This window comes from Gavia stellata, chromosome 15 (assembly GCF_030936135.1).
Source record: "Gavia stellata isolate bGavSte3 chromosome 15, bGavSte3.hap2, whole genome shotgun sequence".
NCBI classification, from domain to species: Eukaryota; Metazoa; Chordata; class Aves; order Gaviiformes; family Gaviidae; genus Gavia; species Gavia stellata.
Genome location: NC_082608.1, coordinates 1,735,516 through 1,756,874, shown reverse-complemented (window position 1 = coordinate 1,756,874; position 21,359 = coordinate 1,735,516). Strand labels below are relative to the sequence as shown.

The window sequence follows — 21,359 nt, the reverse complement described above, 5'->3', positions numbered from 1 at the left end:
TTTTTTATCAGAGAAGTTAGTCGTTAAGTTTTTTGCAAAATAAAATAATTAATCCCATGTAAAAATGTGTATCTGTAAATCTTTTTTCAAAAAGTAACTGCTGCTTAGCAGTCTGTAAAATTCAAGGACAGCCTTGACTCAACTTTGCCATTATGTCCTATAAGGAAATAGCATGTAAGTGGAATTTTTGCAGTGTGCTTGCTGTTTCCTCCACCCTCTTCCCCTTTTCAATTGTTGATGGTATTTTTCAGGATTTGGATGTGAAATCGCTACTACTGGAAGCGTACGTTAAGGGACAGCAGGAATTGCTTTATGTAGTGCCATTCGTTGCCAAAGTCTTAGAATCCAGTGTCAGGAGTGTGGTAAGTGAGTTTGTGCTGACAGAGTTATTGTTCAAGTGGCAAAATAAGTATTGCAGAAAGTAATTAACTTTTTTCAAAGTGAAAACTGAATTTCATGGAGAGAAAGAAAAGGGATGCAAGGGCTTAAAGTGAAGGAGTTCTGTTTTGAGGGAAGGTACGTGTGGCCCGTGGGTTTTTGCAATCTAAATAGGTGGTGTTAGCTGAACTGTACTGTGGTATCCTTGAAAGAACTCTACTGAGAAATGGAAGGATGCCATTGAAGGGGTTCTAGGATCTCTTTATTCTTTGATTTTATGGGTTTTTTTATTCCCCCCGCCCTCCTTTGACCCTGATCAGCTCTTGTCAGTTCTGCTTGACATAGAACTGATCCCTCAGGACCAAGTCATTGTGTTTCCAGTTTAATGTTCAGCTAGCTTCCTAATCTAGTTCCAGTCAAACAGAATACTAAATTCAACCCTAATTGCAGCTGTACAAACTTTTCCATGGCTGTAGGCACAATGTCTGTTCACGTTTCAAAAATTTCCACTCAGAATTGATCCAGATGGGTCAAGAAGTTTGTGTAATACTGCTCTCCTCTTTCTCTTGTAGGTCTTCAGGCCTCCAAACCCGTGGACAATGGCCATTATGAATGTTTTAGCTGAGCTACATCAAGAACATGATTTAAAAGTAAACTTCTGTTTTTCTTTTCTATACCTACTGAGTGTGAGGTCTTCTTGACATACCAGTCAAGAAGATGTTGTGAAGGACCAAATTTCACTTCTCGTTTCTTTAACGTGGGGAGAATTGGTCATTGCTTAATTTGGTAGAACTTGGATGAAACTCTGCTCCTGTGAGGTCAGCATGCAAGATATTTGTCTAATCCTCAGTCGCTATTGAAGTCTCTAAAAGGCATGGGGTTAGAATGGGAAGCTTGGGAGTCAAGTGGCCCAGTAAATGTTTTGGGTATTTTCCTTGTGACATAACCTAAACTAGAATTGTTGTGCAGTTGAATCTGAAGTTTGAGATTGAGGTGCTCTGCAAGAATCTTGCACTAGACATCAATGAGCTGAAACCTGGAAGCCTCCTGAAAGATAAGGATCGTCTGAAAAATCTGGATGAGCAGCTCTCTGCTCCAAAGAAGGATGTGAAGCAGCAAGAAGAGCTACCACCCATCACAACAACTAGTAAGTACATTTCATAGAGAATCCAGAAACTATCGAAGTTTAAATAAGACAGGTTATGCTATTGTGAAGAAAAATGTGAAGCTGCATAGGCTATTGTAACATTGCTAAATGCTTGAGAGCGCTTGGATAGTTTCGTGAGAGAAGTGTGGGTGTACAGACTTTGGAGATGGGCAGGGAATGGAAGCCATCCTGAGGAATAATTCTACGTGTGCTGTGTGTAGCTACTCCTTAGAAGGGAATGAAGCAGGATGATCTGTTAACAAGACATCAGGGGCTAAACTGTGTTATAACAAACAGCTCTGCTAAAATGTGCTGAAGCTAGTTTGGTGGTAATCATTGGGAAAATGGAGAATAAAAATTGCTTGATAAGTTTAGGAGGCTTTGTGATCAGACTGCAAAACTTCTGTTTCTTGGTCACTTGCTGGTTTAAATGATAAGTATATACTTATGTTATAAGCACTTGCTTTTCAGTAATGATTCAATACAAACATACTTGTATTCCATAGCTGCTTCTACAACTCCAGCTACCAGCACCACTTGTACAGCCACAGTTCCTCCACAGCCCCAGTACAGTTATCACGACATCAACGTCTATTCTTTAGGAGGGTTGGCTCCACATATTACCTTAAATCCGACGGTAAGTTTTAGAGCTGATTTGGTTTGCTAAAAGAATTCTTGCCGCCAGTGTTGCCACAGATCTTAACTGGTGGGAGCAGCATTTTGTAAGTTGAAGTTACTGGAGAGTCACTTGTCAGAAGGAATGGGGAGGGTGAGTGCTAACAAGTAATCAAATGGAAGACTTTAGGGGTGGTTAGTAGTTTATGTTAGCTAACAACTTCAGATGGTCAAGTGATCTTTTGCTGTTACACTTAGATTAGTATCCAATTTCTTTCTGGCAATAAGTGTCAGTTGGGATAGTTGTTAGCAGGATTTAAGCTTAAAAGTAGCTTCCTTGCTCCTTTTGACCAGTCAGTGACTTAGCTATTAAGTTAGTCTTTGCATTGTGCTCAGCTGCAACTTTGAAAGAAAAATGGTCAGGTATCCCAGTCTCAGAATTATCAAACTGTTACTTGTAATAGCTGCATATGGAACACAGGAGTGCTGCACTGTAGGCAAGCTGGGACAGTACACTTAAAAGTTGATTGGAAAATGGAAATGTCTAGGGTAGATGGGATTCTAGTTTACTTTATTCTCACTTAACTTTCCAAATCCTCCTCCAGATTCCGCTGTTTCAAGCCCACCCGCAGTTGAAGCAGTGTGTGCGGCAGGCGATAGAGCGAGCAGTGCAAGAGCTTGTCCATCCGGTGGTCGATCGGTCCATTAAGATTGCCATGACTACTTGTGAGCAGATAGTCAGGAAGGACTTCGCACTGGATTCAGAGGAGTCACGAATGCGTGTGGCCGCACACCATATGATGCGGAACCTGACTGCTGGGATGGCCATGATTACCTGCAGGGAGCCTTTGCTGATGAGCATAGCTACCAACTTGAAAAATAGTTTTGCTACTGCACTGAGGGTAAGAGTCGTATCATCTGAAGCTTATTTCCAGCTTATAGGACTGTAGACATCCAGCATTAGCAAATCAGTTCTCCACACTGTAGAGCTGTTGATTAATTACGTGGCTTAACTAGTGTGGAGATTAATTTAGTGGACAAGTGTCTCATGGTTCTTGCGGAATTACAGTGAAAAAAACTGCTGAAATTGCAGCTCACTTCAAATAGTCTTAAGCCTGTAAGGTGGATCTTACTATGTGGTACGCAAACTCCCTGACTACCTTTTTGTATTGCCCCAACATTCTCTCCAGTTTGATCACATAACGAAAGCCTTGGAGCGCTTATCTTTCTGTGGGTTTTGAGGTAGAAAAGCTAGAGTGGGGAGGACTGAATTGATTCTGGGGCTTTTGGGTGATGTCTTGGATTGTGTCAGCAAGCATGTATGTTTCAGGCAGATTTTATTTACTTGTGCTGTTAGCAGATCTGTAGTTAAGACTTTTTTTCTGCACAGTTTGTTAATTCATTGGGTCTTCTAGAGGATATTGTCAGCTCTCTTCATGAACAAAATTTGAGCTGCAGTGCTAGTTTCACCTTGGCTAAATGGAACACAGATTGTGAACTGCTGGCCAGAACAGCAGCTGCTACCCAGAAAACTTGCTGTGCTTACCATCAGTGTCAGCAACAGACACAAAAGCGTAAGGATCAAGACGTTGCTATCCTTTCAGGGATTAAGAATAAGTTAAAGGACTGCCTATGTCTTGCTTAGGGGCATGTCCCATCTGTCAGGGAGTGACAGTGCAAAGGGGTTGCTCTCTTGCATGGTAACTGGCTGAAGAGGGCAGGACTTAATAGTCTGAAGGGAGCATAAAACATCAGTAGTAAGAACTGTATCTGCAGGTATGGGATGGATAGTCCGTGCTGTAACTCCCAGGCCTCAAGCACTGTTGACCCTTCATATACAGAACTTCAGGTAACTTGATTGCTGAGATGAAGAGCAGGAAAAGCATACAGATAAGTCTTGTTCCATCCATCTTAAACACAAGGATGGGAGTAAACAGTTTTAGTATTGCTTTGTTAATGTGTGAGTTGAGCCAGTGACCACTGTTAGCACCTGTGCTAATTATGATTCAGAGTTTGGGTGTTGAGCTAGTAATTGTAAGAGAAAGCACTGTTGTCCTCTGGTAAGAGGGGCACAAATACGCTTTTGGTATGTAGTCTTGCTGTGGTTCATCAGATGTGGCTACAGTTCAGATCAGGAGGTAGTTGCAGACATGCTGGTTATCTTTAGGGTGGTATGAGAAGGCAGAGATGTGATAGTCAAGCTGGGGAGGCAGGGTGAACACAGACTGGTGTTACAGGTCTGCCAGGCATGATGTGCAATGGAAGAATGTGTATAGGCAGAAGTAATTCAAGTTTTGCGGAAGACTTAATGCTAGTGTATCGTGGTGTTTGTAAAATGTCACGAATGCTATGAAAAAGTAGCAGTGTAGTAGTAGAGTTTTTTATCCCTCGAGATGCATGATATTGATACAGGGCCAGCTGTAATCAAGGAGGTTTTCTTAAGGAGTAATTATACAAAACATTGTGTTGCAGAAGAAAGCGCTGTACAAGACATCTAAAAATTCGTATCTGGCTTATCATATGAAATGGGTTAACAATCAAGGATTTTTTCATTTGGAAGAAGCAGTGCTGTTTTCAGGAATTAATTAAATAGGGGTAGATCTTAATGGGTAAGGAAATCCAAATAGATTGGACTGTTTGTGTTTATATGTGTATTTCATTTCCAGTGGGACTTGCTGCTTTGCACCCTGGAAAATAAGTCCATCTGTTCAGGGTTCTCTTAAAGCATACTCTCAAGAAGGAAAGAAGAAAATCTATACCAGAAAGGGAACCCACTGCAAAAGGCTTAGGACTACTGTTTTGCTTTGTTAGTGATGCACCTTTCTATCTTCTGATTACAACTTTGGAAGTGGAAAAACTTTTAGGCTGTGATGGGAGGCCTGCTTTTCCTGCATTAGCATCTGTTGTACGTGCATCAGTCTAAAGCAGGGCTTTATTTCTATGCCCTGGAGGAGATAGGCTGGTGGAGAAGATGGAGAACCTCCTGCTGTTTTGTTCCTTATTGAAAGTCTTTACTGTTGTCTTGCCTACATGTTTTATTCAAAGCTATGCAAAGTTTAAATTTATTATTGTATATTCCATGCAAAGAGAGTGCATTCCTAAGAGCATTCCTTTTTATTGCTGGTGTTCTGCATAGGCAGTGGTGCAGATTTTAAGGCTAGTAATACACAGGGAAGATTTACAGCCCTCACTGATTATTGTGGTTTTCAATAGGCAGCCTCCCCACAACAGAGGGACATGATGGAGCAGGCAGCTGCCCAGCTAGCACAGGATAACTGTGAGCTAGCATGCTGCTTTATCCAGAAGACGGCTGTGGAAAAGGCAGGCCCTGAGATGGACAAGAGGCTCGCAACTGTAAGTGTGGGACTGCTGTCTTTATTATGTGTGCTCATACACATCCAGCCTCATTGTCTGAAATTCACTGTGTTGTTTGGGGTTTTTTCCCCAGGAATTTGAGCTCAGAAAACATGCTAGACAAGAGGGTCGTCGGTACTGTGATCCTGTTGTGTTAACTTACCAGGCTGAGCGGATGCCAGAACAGATCAGGTTAAAGGTGAGGATATTAACTGAGCTATGTTCTGATGCTGCTTTTCTCCCCCTCCTGATAATGAAGAGTGGATAGCACAGCTTCAGCCAAGCAATCGTGTATATTTCTTGTCTAACAGTGCAGCCGCTATTAGCTTGATTAGTAATGGAAGCACATGAATATGTTGTTCCAAAATGAGTGTTCGTATCATTTTCCTCAATTCCCTGAGGACATTAAAAGTCCTGTCTCTTGTTCTGTGCTGTTCCTTTCACTGAAAGATGACTCGTCTGTTTTGTCTTGTCTCCTTTATATTTTCTTCTCTTAAAGGACATACCTTGTACTCTCAGCAGAGCATTTCTCTTGTGCATCAGACACACATGAAGCCAGTATTCAGTTATTCCTCTTTCTGGGAATGTGAGTTGCAGTTGCAGAGCAAAATCCTCCTGTTTAGGAGGTGTGGCAGGAGAGCTAGGACCTCAGTGCAGAGCAGCCAGAAGTGGGATTCAGATGTCTAGGCCACTCTGTTGAAGAATGTGACTGAGCAGCTACCTGTTACACAAACTGCCCTCATTTCTTACTGCAACAGTGCTTAACAATGAGGTTAATGCCTGTTCTTTTCATTGCAAAGGTTGGAGGTGTGGACCCAAAACAGCTGGCTGTTTACGAAGAGTTTGCACGCAATGTCCCTGGCTTCTTGCCTACCAATGACTTAACTCAGCCTACAGGATTCTTGGCTCAGCCTATGAAGGTAGAGATTTCTGAATTAATCTGCTTGAGAGTGCTATAGCCCTTTTGGTGAATGTTGCAGAACTTGTGTCCTTTGCTAGAAGACTTGTAAGAATCAGGCATTTGTATTGCTTGGGAATAGTGGTTGAAAGATGCATTAGTTTTAACGTCAAACTAATGACAGCATAAAACATATCCAGTCTTAGGGGTTTGTAACCCAAATTGGGACAAGATCTGCAAGTTATGATTACTACATGTAGTTTTAGTAGCGATGAAACGTTTTATTCAAATATCAGGTTACTTTTGCGGTAAGGTCATGGATAATGAGATCATGAACAGGTTTTTGTATGCATACTTGGTCTTCAGGACTGCTAGAATTGTTTGCTAGCTATTTCCACAACTTAATTTGTTCATATTTGCATATTTAAAATGCCATCATAACTAACCGCAATACTGTAGAGGTCTAAATTCTGGATGCTATAATTTCTGAAGCAGAAGAGCCAGCTGATATTTGAGTTTCAAAAATACAATCCTTGCAAAAATCACTCATTCTCACTTTCTCTTAAGCAGCAAGCTTGGGCTACAGATGACGTAGCACAAATCTATGACAAATGTATGACAGAACTGGAGCAGCACCTGCAGTCCATTCCACACACCCTGGCCATGAATCCTCAAGCTCAAGCATTGCGCAGCCTCTTGGAGGCTGTGGTAGTGGCTCGTAACTCCCGTGATGCTATTGCTGCACTTGGACTACTGCAGAAGGTGCGTGTTAACAACTCTTCTCCTGTAACAACTCACCTAGAGTTTATTACTCATCTGGCTTGTGGATTGTCTTGCTGGTGACTGTGTATCTTCATGCATCCCGTGGAACTTGCCTGGTGAACGATACTGAACAACCGCTGCCTTTGGAAATTCAGTAAATACAATTGGAAGAGGGCCGTGGTGTTCACTTGGTGTATTGTACACGCAGTGGCCAGGCTGCTGTGGGAAGAAGCAGGTACAGAATCCTGGGACTCAGGGGAGTCTTGTTCAGATGGGGCAAGTAGAGAGCTGTTGCACTCCAGAATAGTCTTTTGTTTTTCAGGATGATTTGGAGGCTAAGAAAATGTTTGAACTGACCTTGTAGGTGGCTAGTATTGAGCATATACTGGATTTATAGTGGCACACTTGAGGATTGTATTTTGCAGTAACTGATAATTGAGTACGTGTGGTGGGTTGACACTGGCCAACGGCCAAGCATCCCTCCAGCTGCTTGTTCCTTCTGCTCTCCTGCAGGACAGGGAGAAAATAGAAGGCAGGCAAGATGGCTTGTTCATTCAGATTATGGCAATTTAGTAGGGAAAGCAAAAGCTGTGTGCACAAAACAAAACAAACAAAAAGTCACTACTTCCCATCAGCAGGCGGATGTCTAGCCACTCCTCGGAAAGCAGGGCTTCAGCACATGTAACATTTGCTTGGGAAGGCAAACATCAAAGCCATGAACGGCTCCCTTCATCCTCCTTTCCCTGAGCTTTTATTGCTGAGCATGATGTCATACGGTGTGGAATATCCCTTCATTCAGCTCGGGTCAGCTGTCCTGGCTGTCTTGCTTCCCAGCCTCTTGCCTATCCCCAGCCTACTCACTGGAGGGGGAGGCAGAGTGGGAAAGAGAAAGCCTCGATGCTGTGCGAGCGCTGTTCAGCAACTGGCAAAACACGGGTGTGTTGTCAATGCTGTTTCAGCACAAATCCAAAGCACAGCACCACATGGCCAGCTATGAAGAAAAGTAACTCCATCCCAGCCAGAGCTAGCCGACAATACCAGGTGGGGAATGTTGCAGTGAGCGCTGCGAGCTGAGCTGGCATCAGTGCCTGTGTAGTAGTGCAGAGTATAGTGACAGATGTGGAGAAAACCCCATTTGAGTATGGTGGAAGGATACTGAGCTGTCTGCGTGAGGATCCAAGAACAGTGGCAAAACAAAAGTAACTGAAGGCTGAAGGGAGACTCTTTGTTCTTGACTGATAGTGCTTGTACCTATTAAAGGATCTAATCCTGACTAGGACTTGACCAGGTCAATTCTGCTGCCCCTGTAAGACTCGTCATCCATTTGCTAGCACAGATGTATCTCTGAGCGCTGCAGCTCTTTGTCTAAAGAACCTGATCACTGACCTCTGGCAGGTTCTGTAAATTTTCTTTTACGTAGTTTTTCATGAGGCATGTGCAGAATTGCTCGTGAGGAGTCAATCTTTGAGAAGCTGCAGCACAAACTAATGCGGTCTTTCATTTGGTGAATATATAAAGCCAGTGGAGCACAGAGAGACTGTAGGCTTGTTTGTGGTGGTCCAGCTGTGTACAGTCAGTGCGTAGATGCCATAGTAGCTGGTAAAAAAAAAGGTCACGTAGTCTTATTAAAGGGTCAGCACGATGACTAAATTTATTTTTGCACATCTGCCGAGTCTTCTGGTGATAACTTGCAGATGTAATTTGCAGAAGATTTGGAAGAGGACTTGTTTTTTCCTCTGCTAACAGGTTGCATCTATTCTAGGCTGTAGAGGGCTTACTGGATGCCACCAGTGGGGCAGATGCTGACCTCCTGCTTCGCTATCGTGAGTGTCATCTGCTTGTGCTGAAGGCTCTGCAGGACGGCCGTGCATATGGATCTCCGTGGTGTAATAAACAAATTACTAGGTCAGTTATGAGCCAACAGGAACACTGGTGTAGCTTTCATCGTCTTTTGGGAGTTACTGTGTTATTCTGAATCACTTGCCTGTTAATACTTTGCATTGCTGCAATTTGAACAGACCAAAGAACGAGCTATTTTATATTAGAAGTAACTAGATCATCTGATAATGCTGCTTCATCCCAGAACATGATCAGAATCTTTAATGCAACGAAGCATTAGAGAAGCTTTGGGTTTTTGTTGTGTTTTTTTCTCATTTCATAGAGGGTGTATCTACATGCTGTCACAAACCAGGTGACATGGCATATGCCTGCAGCAGAATCACTAGTGCTTCAGCTAGACAGATGTGCCTCTTTGTCCTTAGAAGAGAGGCTTCTTATGCTGAATAAACTGAGGCTCTTGAAGGCCTGTTGTGACCAGTTGTGCAGGGCAACAAATGCTTGAGGCTGATGACTGTTCCTGAACTCAAACATTACCTTAGAGAATTCTCTAGAAGAGGCTTCTTTTAAGGCTGAGTCATGAATCACAGTGAACGGCGCAGTTTCTGAAGTATTAGATTTGAGTTGCTTCGCTTGAACTGTGTTGTGTAAGTACACTTGTTAAAACAAGTCCAATTCTTCAGGTGCCTGATTGAATGTAGAGATGAGTATAAGTACAACGTGGAAGCTGTGGAGCTCCTAATCCGCAATCACCTTGTTAACATGCAGCAGTATGACCTTCACTTGGCTCAGGTAAAGGGAACCTGCTCTTTTGGAGTAAGAGACTTATGGTCCGTCCATTGTGAGACATGTGGGTGAACTTTAATTGTCTTTTTCATGTTGACAGTCAATGGAGAATGGCTTGAACTACATGGCTGTGGCATTTGCCATGCAGTTGGTAAAGATCCTGTTGGTGGATGAGAGAAGCGTCGCCCACGTAACAGAAGCAGATCTGTTTCACACAATTGAGACACTCATGAGGATTAATGCTCATTCCAGAGGAAACGCCCCGGAAGGGTGAGATTGAAATACTATGCAATATATTACTTCTCTCATGCTCACTTCTGATTTGTATGTTATGTAGGCAATGTCTCATATCATTCAATCATACAGCTTTAAACTTTCTCTAGGGCTGCAGTCCTATGTTAGTTTAAACTGTCACTCTAATGTAATTGTGCTGATTTTATGTCAAAATAGAGGCAGCTGCAGCATCATGTCAAACTGAATGCTTGAGCAGGAAAATCTTTCTCTGCACTGTGCTCCAACATACCATGGTACTGTGAGAAACTTGCTTGAATTCCTGCTTTATCTTAAATTTAGGCGATATTCTTACCTGTTTAAATCTTAGATATCTAGGTGTTAATACGGTAATTTGTTAATCACAAGCAACTCACCAAATTAGACAATCCTTTCTGTTTCTTCAGAGAATTTTGTTTAGTCAACGAAGCAATCATCCACCAATCTCACATGGCTTGTGTATCCAGCAGCAAATAATTGAGCAGCAAATGTTGCCACAGCATCTGGAAATACCTGTGGGACTTGCAGGCCTCCTATTACTAAGGTGGAACCAATTGCTGCTGGGTTTGACAAAGACATGGATTGGAGCTCGGAGAACTCTGGATTGCTGTGAGAGCAACCAGCTGCTGGTGGTGGCAGTGGCTGCCACTACCAACACAACTGCAATTGGGCGGTCCCAAAACAGAAGTCCTTTCCTCTGCAGTTGGTGTGGGTAGACTGTCTTTGCTGTGTGACTTGACTTGCGCTGCAGCCAAATTTAGTGCCCCAGTCAGGCTGTTTAGCTCTGGCATCTCGCTATCTCAGAGCACTTTTAGGGCTTCTGAAGTCTGCAGAAGTGAAGCTATTTCTAGTATTGTGGTGCTTTGTTGCAGCACACTGCTGTATGAATTGGAGTGGAACTTCAGAGCTTGTTATGACTTCAGTGTTCCTACTTTCAGCATAAATGTATCTGCTTTCATGACTTATTTCTGCTAGTCCAGTGAGGACTGGAAGGTATGAAGATTCAGTATAAGAAATAATTTGCTTTCAACTATATTTGAGCTTCCAGTTCCCGCACCTTCTGGCGGAGGAGGAATTCTAACCCAGCTCTTGCTCTGGTCTGTTGCATTAGGTTACCCCAGCTGATGGAAGTGGTCCGATCAAACTATGAAGCAATGATTGACCGTGCTCATGGAGGTCCCAATTTCATGATGCATTCAGGAATTTCCCAAGCCTCTGAGTATGATGATCCACCAGGTCTGAGGGAGAAGGCGGAATACCTGCTGAGGGAGTGGGTGAACCTCTACCATTCAGCTGCAGCAGGCCGTGACAGTACCAAAGCATTCTCTGCGTTTGTTGGACAGGTAGAGCTTTTGGAAAGAAAGGTGCTTTTTATTCGACATAAGTAGGGTGTGATGCCCTCCATTTTTAAAGCAGTGTTATAACCCGTGTTAGGCATCTTTTTGAAACTTTCGGGTGTATAGCAGTTGACTATCAAAATTTTGCCTGGTTTTGATGGTAAAGTTCTGTAGGAACCCCTACCCATCACCAAATCGTGTTCTTCAGGTACTATAGCAACAAACTGTCAGTTCAGACCATGAGTTTTGGGCTGAGTCTGGTGGGAAAAGAACTTCAGCTGAGATAGCTGTTGGGAATAGTTCTGATATGCCCTGCATCATGAAGCTTGACTAGCGTTGCTCCTTATGGGTAATGGTAAAAGCTCTGACAGCCTACAGAAGGAAATTGGTAATAGATAGAGATGCAGGTGAATTGCTTCCGACCACATGAATGAGGGAATCATTTTCCGAACTGGAATCATTAGAGTGAGGAAAAACTTGAAAGTTTATTAGCTGAAGTGGTGCCTAAATGTAAACAGCCTCCAAGGTTTCACTCCAGCGCACCTTCACAGGTGTGATGAACAGCACACATCTGCCTTCCAGGTGTGATTGAGAAGGGAGGTGCTCTCAGTAGCCCAACATGTGTGGTAACAAACTCCCTACAGGCCTGCAGTCATCTTCCTAAAGCTGTGTTCTGGCAGCTCCTTGACTTCAGCTGCAAGGAAGCCCCTGACTTAGTCTGTTCACATGGTGTTCTCTTTAAATTTCTGTGTTAATACCACAGAAATGCTACAGATTTTGCAGCTACTAAGGAAGAGAAGTTCAAGCTACAAAGTGTGCATAAAGATCTTGACTGATGCAGTGATTTTTCCTGTGACTTTAGTGTCCTTGTGTACTGGCTTGTAGCCAGCTTTCCGTTGGTCTGACTTATACTGCATAGCATCTTTTTTGAATGTTTTTAATGGGTCTTGAGTTAAACCCACTTTAAAAAAAAATTACCTCTTCTTGCAACCTCACTCTTTTTATACCTTAAAGTATGCTTATAAAGCATACTTCAGTATAGTATGCTCATAATATTCAATGCACTTTTGTCCTGCTTTACTCTTCTATTGCACTTGTTTGCTTACCTTTTGTATGTATTTGAAATAGTAATTGAAATACATCGAAGTGTAGTGTTTATATATAATTTTTTCCTTACAGGCTTTAGCTATGGGTTTTAAAGGAGTATTTTGTAATAACTGCGTTTAACAAGGTTTTATTACTGAACTTAAATGACCATAATTTTGGCTGTTTAAGTGTTGCTTCCTTTCCACTAGCCTTTAGGACAAGAAGGAGCATAGACCTTTGAAGGCAGATACATGAATTCCTTTTTTTAAAAGAAAAGTTTCTCCAGAAATGCTAGAACTTCTCCAAGAGTTAGCATTTATGCTGTTTATATAGCATCATGTGTGTGCAGTAGGATTTTAAGTAAGATGCTTTGTTCAAAACCCAGAGGTTTCCTGCAGTGTAATTTGTTTCATTTTGATGACTTTAATACTGTGGTTAACAAATAAAAGGAGGTCTTTTTTATATGTATGTTATTAAAAACAACCCCCCAATGCAAAACAAACAGAAAAGCCCACCCAGTCACTCTCTGAATGTAATGTTTCTGTAAGGAAAATTCACTTCACTTTCCAAATGCAGCAACATTCTGTAGAAGCAAACTGCAAAGTAGTGATGGTTCCTGGGCTAGCAGCTGAAGTCTGCCCTTCCCAGAGCTTGTGCATCCTGTGTAGGCACCTAAAGGCCCGACAGACTGAACTGTGCTGCCTCTTGCTGTCCTTCATGCAAGGTTGAGCACTGGTGGCAGAACTGATACTGAAACAGGCTCCTCAGCTACGCTGATGGTTGAAAAGAATTGGGATCAAAAAGACTCTTTGGGAGTTCATGTCTCTGCTGTAAAATTGTTGCCACCCTCAAGTTGGCTTGAACATATTCATCTTGGGCGGGGGGGAAAGCAGCAGAGATAGCTTGCTTCCCATATCTCTGAGAGTGTGGTAAAAATTGTGCCAGGCAAGGTGGGCGCTTTTTAAAGCGTGTATTGTTTGAAATAAGTTGTAAAAAGAACTTTCTGTGGTTACGGTTCTGAGGTTTTTTCCTTTTCCGGATAGATGCACCAGCAAGGAATCCTGAAAACAGATGACCTGATCACCCGCTTTTTCCGTCTTTGCACTGAAATGTGTGTTGAAATCAGCTATCGTGCTCAGGCTGAGCAACAGCATAATCCTGCTGCCAACCCCACTATGATTCGAGCCAAGTGCTACCACAATCTGGATGCCTTTGTGCGACTTATTGCACTGCTAGTGAAGCACTCCGGGGAGGCAACCAACACAGTTACAAAGATCAACCTCCTGAATAAGGTTGGGAACCCTTTTTGTACTCGTTGCATTTAAAGTGCATAATCGGGTGTACCTTTGCTGAGAAATGTGAAATGTAGACCTTAATGCAAGTTACTGCTCAAGTATTAGATGAGGGCTTAATGGGTTGGTCACTGAAATTATAAACTGTTGAGCAGAGCATCAGGATGCCAAGCGGCTTTCTTGTTCACAAAGTTTTCATATCAAACAAACCTGAAACTCATCTTTGCCTTGAAATGAATAAGTCAACTGTTGTTGTTTTGAGGCATTAGAAAGCGTGGTTTAAGGTTGGCGATTCCTGGGTGTCTGCCTTGATTTTGTGAGGGCCATGCCTGTACTCTTACACTATTTGGTTTATGGCTAGATGGTCTTAGGTAGTTAAGACCTTCCAGCACTTCCAACAGTGAGTCATTGTGACTGCGATCCGTGGGACAGGGAGAGCAAAGTATAGTGGGTGGGAGTTGCTGATACAGATTATAATACTAATTTACGTAATGCTTCCAGTAACTAAACTTTCGGTTCTTGTTAGAACCTACTGATCTTTTTTCACTTGATGGCTAAAGTATTATCTATAGGCTGACTTGCAAAGTAATTCTTGCTGTCCCCGCCGACGTGTGGTGATCTCTTTAGGTTCTCGGTATTGTGGTGGGAGTTCTTTTGCAAGACCATGATGTTCGGCAGAGTGAGTTTCAGCAACTTCCTTACCATCGCATTTTCATCATGTTGCTGTTGGAATTAAATGCTCCTGAGCACGTGCTGGAGACCATCAACTTCCAGACACTCACAGCTTTCTGGTACGTATTTGAGACTGACCACAGTGCTCATCCTTTCCTGGGAGGATGAAGATTTTTTCATCTAAAGGCTATCAGACTGTTCTTTTGTGGTGGCTTAATCACATTCAGAATAACTGGTTCTCCTATAGACTGTCCACTTGCTTGTTTTAAGGAAGATGACTGGTAAAACCCAAGATGCTAAAATGCCTTGCTTTTAGGGCTGTGTATGTTTTCCCTCAATGTTACGAAAAGCAACCTTATTGCTGTGCACTTCTAACCTGCTCTAACTTTTCTTTCAGTAACACATTTCACATCCTGAGGCCTACAAAAGCTCCAGGTTTTGTTTATGCCTGGCTGGAACTGATCTCCCATCGGATATTTATTGCAAGAATGCTGGCACATACACCACAGCAGAAGGTGTGGCTGCAGTTTATCTCTTCTGAATTAAAAAGCTCACACAGATGCTTATCTGGTGTGGTGCTGTTTCACATCTCTCGAAGTGCACTAGTAGCATGGCTCTTCTGTTTTTGTTGTCTTCCATATTCACAGTAACCTAACTGCATGGAGGAGAGTCTGTGTCAGTAAACTATGGAATATAGGGCAAACTGAATTTAATAACCATGCCTTTGTCAAAGTCTGGAAGAGCTGTAGTCTAGACCAAATACTGTCAGCTCAGTATGGCACGTTGAGTGTTCGGGAAGCACCGATAGCATATGATGTGCAGCGAAGGCCCTTGAGGTGAGCTGTGCTGCACTTGCTGCTAGAGCTAGCGGTAGGACATAACTTCAATTCAGGTTTATATGAAGGCCAATCTAATTATACTTTTGAACTTAAGATAATGGCTCTTCATTGCACCTTTTCCACCTGCTGTTTTTTTTCTTGACAGGGTTGGCCTATGTATGCCCAGTTACTGATTGATCTTTTCAAGTACTTGGCTCCTTTCCTTAGAAATGTGGAACTCACCAAACCTATGCAAATTCTTTACAAGGTAAAAAAATGTCAGCTAATAGATGCTATTTCCAACCAAAGTTGTCTGAAAGTAGAGGTGTTCTGGTAGCAAAATAGGATGTACTCTGCTTTTATAGTTTATTTCTTAGAGTTAAATGCAAATCTGGTGTGGGACAGAAACAGGCTACCTTCCCAGATTAATTTCTTCCTGTTAACGTTAACCACATGACACAGAAGGATGGCTCTGTGAGCTCTTGGGCAGTTCCGACAGTTGTCACGCCACTTTTATATTATATTTTATTTCCACAGGGCACTCTGCGTGTGTTGCTGGTCTTGTTGCACGATTTCCCAGAATTTCTTTGTGACTACCACTACGGGTTCTGTGATGTGATCCCACCTAACTGTATTCAGCTAAGGAATCTGATCCTGAGTGCCTTCCCACGGAACATGAGGCTTCCAGACCCTTTCACCCCCAATCTAAAGGTAGGACTTATTTTCTTGAGTTTGATAATGGGAAGCTTTAATGCTCCAAATACTCTTTATCCAGTTTTTTGGTGGAGACGGTGGAATTTTGGGAACAGTTTAACTGATGCTTGAATTAATGCAACCGTTCAAAAATTAACAGGTAATTCGAAACTTAAGTGACATAGTCAGCAGCTAGCAGAACAGCATTTTTTAAAGCAGGTAGGTTTCAATTATGTTCATAATGCTCAATGTTTGACAGTTTCCATACAGAGCGGGATACAATCCTTGTCCTGTATGAAATTTGTTGCAGTTGGAAGCATAAAGCTTGCCTCTGGTCTGTATGGCTTCATTGGTGCCCGTAGATGCTTACCTTGCTTGCAAGGTGTGCACGTTCAACCTGAAAGGACAGGCTGTTGAGACTTGTGTTACGTGAGAACTGCATTGAGAACCTAGCTTTTGCATGGAGAACCAGAGGGCTTTTCTTTTTCCAAAGGGAGACTGACTTGATGGTGTCCCTCGATCCGACTGGCACACGGTGTTGGAGCAAGGGCATCTTTACCATTTTATTGTCTCATATGTCACTGAAAACCAGATTGCTTAAGCAGTCTTTGTGGCTTTGCTAAAACAAACCTGTTTGAAAGTTCAGCTAGCAGTTCTTGTCTCAGTTTTGTTCAGCTCGTGCTGAATTCCATAGTTTGTGCTCCTCAGGATGCGTGGCGACTGGAGTTCAGTTCACTAATTGTTGGTAGAGCTGGTGTCCGAGCACTATGTAATTGTAAATAGTTTTTAATGAGAAATGTGGATGCCATCTTCTCTTGAAAATAATGAGGTAAACCACCATTCTGAAGCAAGCTCTTGCATAATGGGGAGAGACTTTGAGAAGTGTTAATGTTATCTAATTAAATCTTTGGGCATATGCCAGTCTCCTACTAATCGTGGAATGATTAGAAGCAAACTTTCTCACACTGCTAAAGCATTGTCCTGTTGTTCTTCCTTGCCTGAGCTGTGCAGGGTGATGGGAGTGAAGCTGCAATAGTCATTCAGTTAGCACTTCTTGAGGCTGAAGAAGGCTGTTCTTGACTTGTGTGGATGTTTGTACTCTTTTAAACTACCAAGCTGTCTTGAGTATAGATAGGGAGACTTCAAAGGCGGTGACTGAATTCCGCTACGGCCTTTGCCCTGGAATTCTTTTATCCTCTACTCTCAATTCTTTGAGACAGTCATCTAATAAGTTTGCACACTAGAGGCCGAGTTTTTTTCTGAAATCTGCAAAAACCTAGTGTTTCCTTTTCTTTGCTGGTAGGAACAAGTGATCAACAGCAGGAGTTGATGTCATATCACTTACGGATCTGCTTTTGCAATTTGTTAGAGATTGCTTATGGTTTAGCTGACTAGATTTTCTCTCAACAGGTGGACATGTTAAGTGAGATTAATATAGCTCCACGAATACTCACGAATTTCACTGGAGTGATGCCACCTCAGTTCAAGAAAGACTTGGATTCCTATCTCAAAACCCGTTCTCCCGTCACTTTTTTGTCGGACTTGCGCAGCAACCTACAAGTGAGTGGCTGGTTTCTGAGGATGCTGAATTTAAATAGTGTGGGACAAACGATCTCGCTGGCTGAGTCACCCTCCTTCCTTGCAGGAATTTTGTTGGTGTGTAGCAAGTGTGTGTTCCAGGCAGTGAAAAGCCTGTGGAAATGCACACTTCTCTGAATAATTCTCCTACCACTCCCTAGCAGGATGTTTAAGTGTGTGTTAAGTAGTTCAAGCCAAGTGGAATTTAAGTCAAGAGGAATGTTGACTTTAATGACCCTAAAATGATCTAATTTAAAAGCAGTTGGTTTTATCTACGTGATCTGCCAAATGCTTATAGTGAAAACGTAGGGTTATCTAAAACTTTGGCTCTTCTGCTTGCATGCCTCTAGTGCACAACCTTGCAAATCTTTAGTGAAGAATGTAGTCAGAGCTGATTACATCAAGCTTGCTTTTTTTGTCTTCAGCCATTGAGTGGCTTGTGGCTTCCGTCGCACGACTCCAGCACTGTTTACCCAGGCATTGTCTGAGATTCTGCAGGTTTTATTGAACTTGACTGTGGTTTTTTAGACTCTGATTAAATTTTGATTCCAAATGGATTCATTGTTATAGAAATCTATGGATCTGCATGCTAATGCTTTAGGGGGAAAAAAAGGCAAATTAGGTAAAGCCCATTTCAGAATTGTTGGCCAACAAAATTGAATACATCACATGGCCTGGCTGGCAACAGACTTCAGGACTGAAGTTGGACTTTCTCAGAAAATTGCCCAGACTGAAGCATTCGCACAGGTGGCGTGCATTTCAGCCAGTCTCTGGCACTGCTGCTGAATGCAGATTGCCTTTACGTGATTTTTTTTTTCCTTTTAGGCAGGGAGTACAAAAATTGTCTGTTGGGTCTGTCAACACTTTGCTTTTGAATATATATTTAACTTCTATATTATAAAAGGGTAAATGCCAAATTGAATTTGTGGATGTTGAAGCGTGTTGTTGTCTGTACAATCAAGAAGATAGTTGGATGCTGTTGTTGTACGTGCTGTGCCTTCGATGGCTGAAGGAATATAGGATGTTAATGCTTTTTGTATCTTTGCTATTAGGTATCAAATGAACCTGGCAACCGCTACAACATCCAGCTGATTAATGCACTGGTGCTCTACGTAGGTACTCAAGCTATTGCGCACATTCACAACAAAGGCAGCACACCCTCTATGAGCACCATTACCCACTCAGCTCACATGGACATCTTCCAGAATTTGGCAGTAGACCTGGACACTGAAGGTGAGTTGGGAACACTTCTAGTTCATGTGATGTTGAATTTAACAGCAGATTGTTTGAGCTATGAGAAATAAAAAAGATCATTTTATGTAGCTGCTAGTGAATGCGCAGTAAGTAACGCTACGTTAGAATATTAAACTCTGAATACAGGAGCAATATTAAAACCAGATGTTCAAGGTATTCAAGGGAGTGAGAAGTAAGTTTAATGAAGAGTAATTGAATTCTTGCTGCCCCATCAGCTTGGTTTGATAAGGCTTTTTCATATCTTCAGTTTCGTTTCTCGTACCTTCATAAGGCAGGCTCACAAACCTTCATCTTAAGCAATACTAGTTGCTGATTTATTCGGTTTTGTGTGTGTGTACGGAAAACCGATATGCACTCAGTGTTCCTCTTCTGCAGGCCGGTACCTTTTCTTGAACGCAATTGCCAATCAGCTGCGATATCCCAACAGTCACACCCACTACTTCAGTTGCACCATGCTGTACCTGTTTGCAGAGGCCAACACCGAAGCTATCCAGGAGCAGATCACTAGGTGAGAGGGAAGGCGTTTAACCTGACAGCCTTCAGCTTTTCACTTTCCTCCTGTGTGTATTTCGCATCTTGGAGCTCTAACTGTTTTTACTTTTGGATTTCAGGGTTCTCTTGGAAAGACTGATTGTAAATAGGCCTCATCCCTGGGGTCTCCTTATTACTTTCATTGAGCTGATAAAAAACCCAGCGTTTAAGTTCTGGAACCATGAGTTTGTTCACTGCGCTCCAGAAATTGAGAAGTAAGTATAACTTAACCCGTAAAATCACTAAAACTATGTATCTGGAGCAGGGGCTGAGATGCACCTTGAGTTTTCGGTGCTTCATAGTGGAAGCACCGTTTGCTGCCATAAATGCACCTAACTCTGCTTTGCTTTTGTGTTCAGGTTGTTCCAGTCAGTTGCACAGTGCTGCATGGGGCAGAAGCAGGCCCAGCAAGTAATGGAAGGGACTGGTGCCAGTTAGATGAGCTGCATCTTGTGTTGTAAGCGTGCCAGCCTGGAGGTCCCCGTCCCATCGACTGACAGAAGACTCTGTAAGGCTCCTCCTGACCTTCCCAGCCCCCTTGATCGGGTAGACGCAACAGACCCTGGGTGAAAGTCTTATGTGGGCACGTTCCAAAGTTTGAAACAAATTTTTGACTTTTGGCCAAAATTCAGAAGATGCTGTGAATATCATTTTGAACTAGTGTAAATACAAGGAACGGAAACGTTTGTCTGGACTTTTGGGTTTGTGCAAATTGTGTAAAAGGCAGGTGGGGAACTGGTGCCTGTCCAGCTTGTAATAAAGGGGCAGCTGCTGATGCCAAGCACTTGTCTGGGGCAGACCTCCTTGTCCTGACATTCCCAGACTCCCAAAGAATATTGAAAAGCCAGTTATAATATTATGTAACTTATTTTTCTTTACGTGGATGGGGGACCTTTAAATCACTAAGTTGTTTTACAAAAAAAAAAAAGGTGGATGTGTTTGGAATTTGGAATATGGGAATACTACGGAGTAGGGGAGGGGTGAGGGAGGGGTTAAGGTTCAGCGTTGCTTTCCCCCTACCCTCATCAAATGCTGACAGACAGCAAGTGGAGTGGCAGTCAGAGAATGCCTCCTTTTGTTGGAGAAGACACACCTCAGGCCCTTTGGGAGAGGGTCAGCTGTTTTTAGTAAAGAAACCAGAGACCAGGCCTATAGCTTTTTTTTTTTGACACTTGTAAATTTTGGAAGGGGAGGGTTAAATCTAGACCTTTTCCCACCTCCCACCCCATGACCACACAGTATAAGTTTGTAAAAAAAAAAAAAAAAAAAAAAAACCAAAAGAAAAAAAAACAAAACAAAAAACCCAAAGGACCAATACAGCCCATTTTGTAAGGATTTTGAATGTTTTGTAAAGTATTGGTCCATGTGTTGTATTTTGTAGCCTTTCTAGTTCTTGGGCTTTAGTTCTCCCACTTCTTGTATGTATGCATACTGTAGTTACACATTAAAGTCATGACATGCAGCACGTGCCACTGTGCTTATTCTCTCCAGTTCCATCCTACCTGGCCAGTTGATGTCTTTCCAAGTCTCTTCCAGCCATCCAAAACCGGCAGTTTTCCAGTGTGGTGTGGCCACTGCCTATTGAGAGCAACTGAGCTTGTTTCCTAGCTTGAGGTCAGAGGGGAGAATTGTTATGGGCCTTGCTTTGACGTGCAAAAGGAAAGGACAGAAAAGATCTTAGTTGCAAGTTTGCGAGCAGCATTAGTCTCTGACAAAGTTGTGCTGGAAAGGAGACCGCTTGCAGCGGAGGGACACAGAGCATAGACAGCAGACCAGATGCATTTCTCATAATACTTGCCCCCTGCTACGATATTCCCTTCCGCAAGGATCTGTGCAAGGTCGCTAATTAGCTGTAATAAGGATAGGTGGCTTCAGTGCTGCTAATACTGCAAACTCCTTTAACCTCTGCCTTGCAACCTAGCAGGTAGTAGAAAATAGAACTTCACTGCTTTCTTTTTTAGGTAACATTGCTAGTTTGTTAAAGCTAGTTGACTGCTGTTGTACGGGTGGAGAGGTTAGGATTTCCTGCTCAGGTTTAAGGGATTGTGTACC

At 42.6% G+C, this 21,359-nt stretch overlaps 1 protein-coding gene across 5 annotated transcripts in view; it reads left to right on the top strand.

Annotated features, from left to right (window-relative positions):
• The window catches only part of CNOT1 (CCR4-NOT transcription complex subunit 1), a 54,101-nt gene extending 33,332 nt beyond the window's left edge, over positions 1 to 20,769 (top strand). For 3 of the 5 annotated variants that reach the window (XM_059825054.1, XM_009811682.2, XM_009811681.2), the window contains exons 26-48: positions 252 to 362; positions 951 to 1,028; positions 1,348 to 1,525; positions 2,032 to 2,162; positions 2,746 to 3,042; positions 5,354 to 5,494; positions 5,589 to 5,693; positions 6,295 to 6,414; positions 6,963 to 7,154; positions 8,917 to 9,059; positions 9,674 to 9,782; positions 9,877 to 10,046; positions 11,158 to 11,389; positions 13,513 to 13,761; positions 14,389 to 14,552; positions 14,831 to 14,948; positions 15,418 to 15,519; positions 15,789 to 15,962; positions 17,355 to 17,504; positions 18,575 to 18,755; positions 19,152 to 19,284; positions 19,388 to 19,522; positions 19,667 to 20,769. In XM_059825054.1, coding sequence (XP_059681037.1) covers positions 252 to 362; positions 951 to 1,028; positions 1,348 to 1,525; positions 2,032 to 2,162; positions 2,746 to 3,042; positions 5,354 to 5,494; positions 5,589 to 5,693; positions 6,295 to 6,414; positions 6,963 to 7,154; positions 8,917 to 9,059; positions 9,674 to 9,782; positions 9,877 to 10,046; positions 11,158 to 11,389; positions 13,513 to 13,761; positions 14,389 to 14,552; positions 14,831 to 14,948; positions 15,418 to 15,519; positions 15,789 to 15,962; positions 17,355 to 17,504; positions 18,575 to 18,755; positions 19,152 to 19,284; positions 19,388 to 19,522; positions 19,667 to 19,745 — 3,492 coding nt within the window. In that variant the 3' untranslated portion in view covers positions 19,746 to 20,769. Of the gene's footprint in view, positions 1 to 251; positions 363 to 950; positions 1,029 to 1,347; positions 1,526 to 2,031; positions 2,163 to 2,745; positions 3,043 to 5,353; positions 5,495 to 5,588; positions 5,694 to 6,294; positions 6,415 to 6,959; positions 7,155 to 8,916; positions 9,060 to 9,673; positions 9,783 to 9,876; positions 10,047 to 11,157; positions 11,411 to 13,512; positions 13,762 to 14,388; positions 14,553 to 14,830; positions 14,949 to 15,417; positions 15,520 to 15,788; positions 15,963 to 17,354; positions 17,505 to 18,574; positions 18,756 to 19,151; positions 19,285 to 19,387; positions 19,523 to 19,666 lie in introns of all 5 variants that reach the window. The other 2 variants (XM_059825055.1, XM_059825053.1) reach the window with 2 other exon arrangements.
• The last annotated feature ends 590 nt before the right edge of the window (positions 20,770 to 21,359 follow it).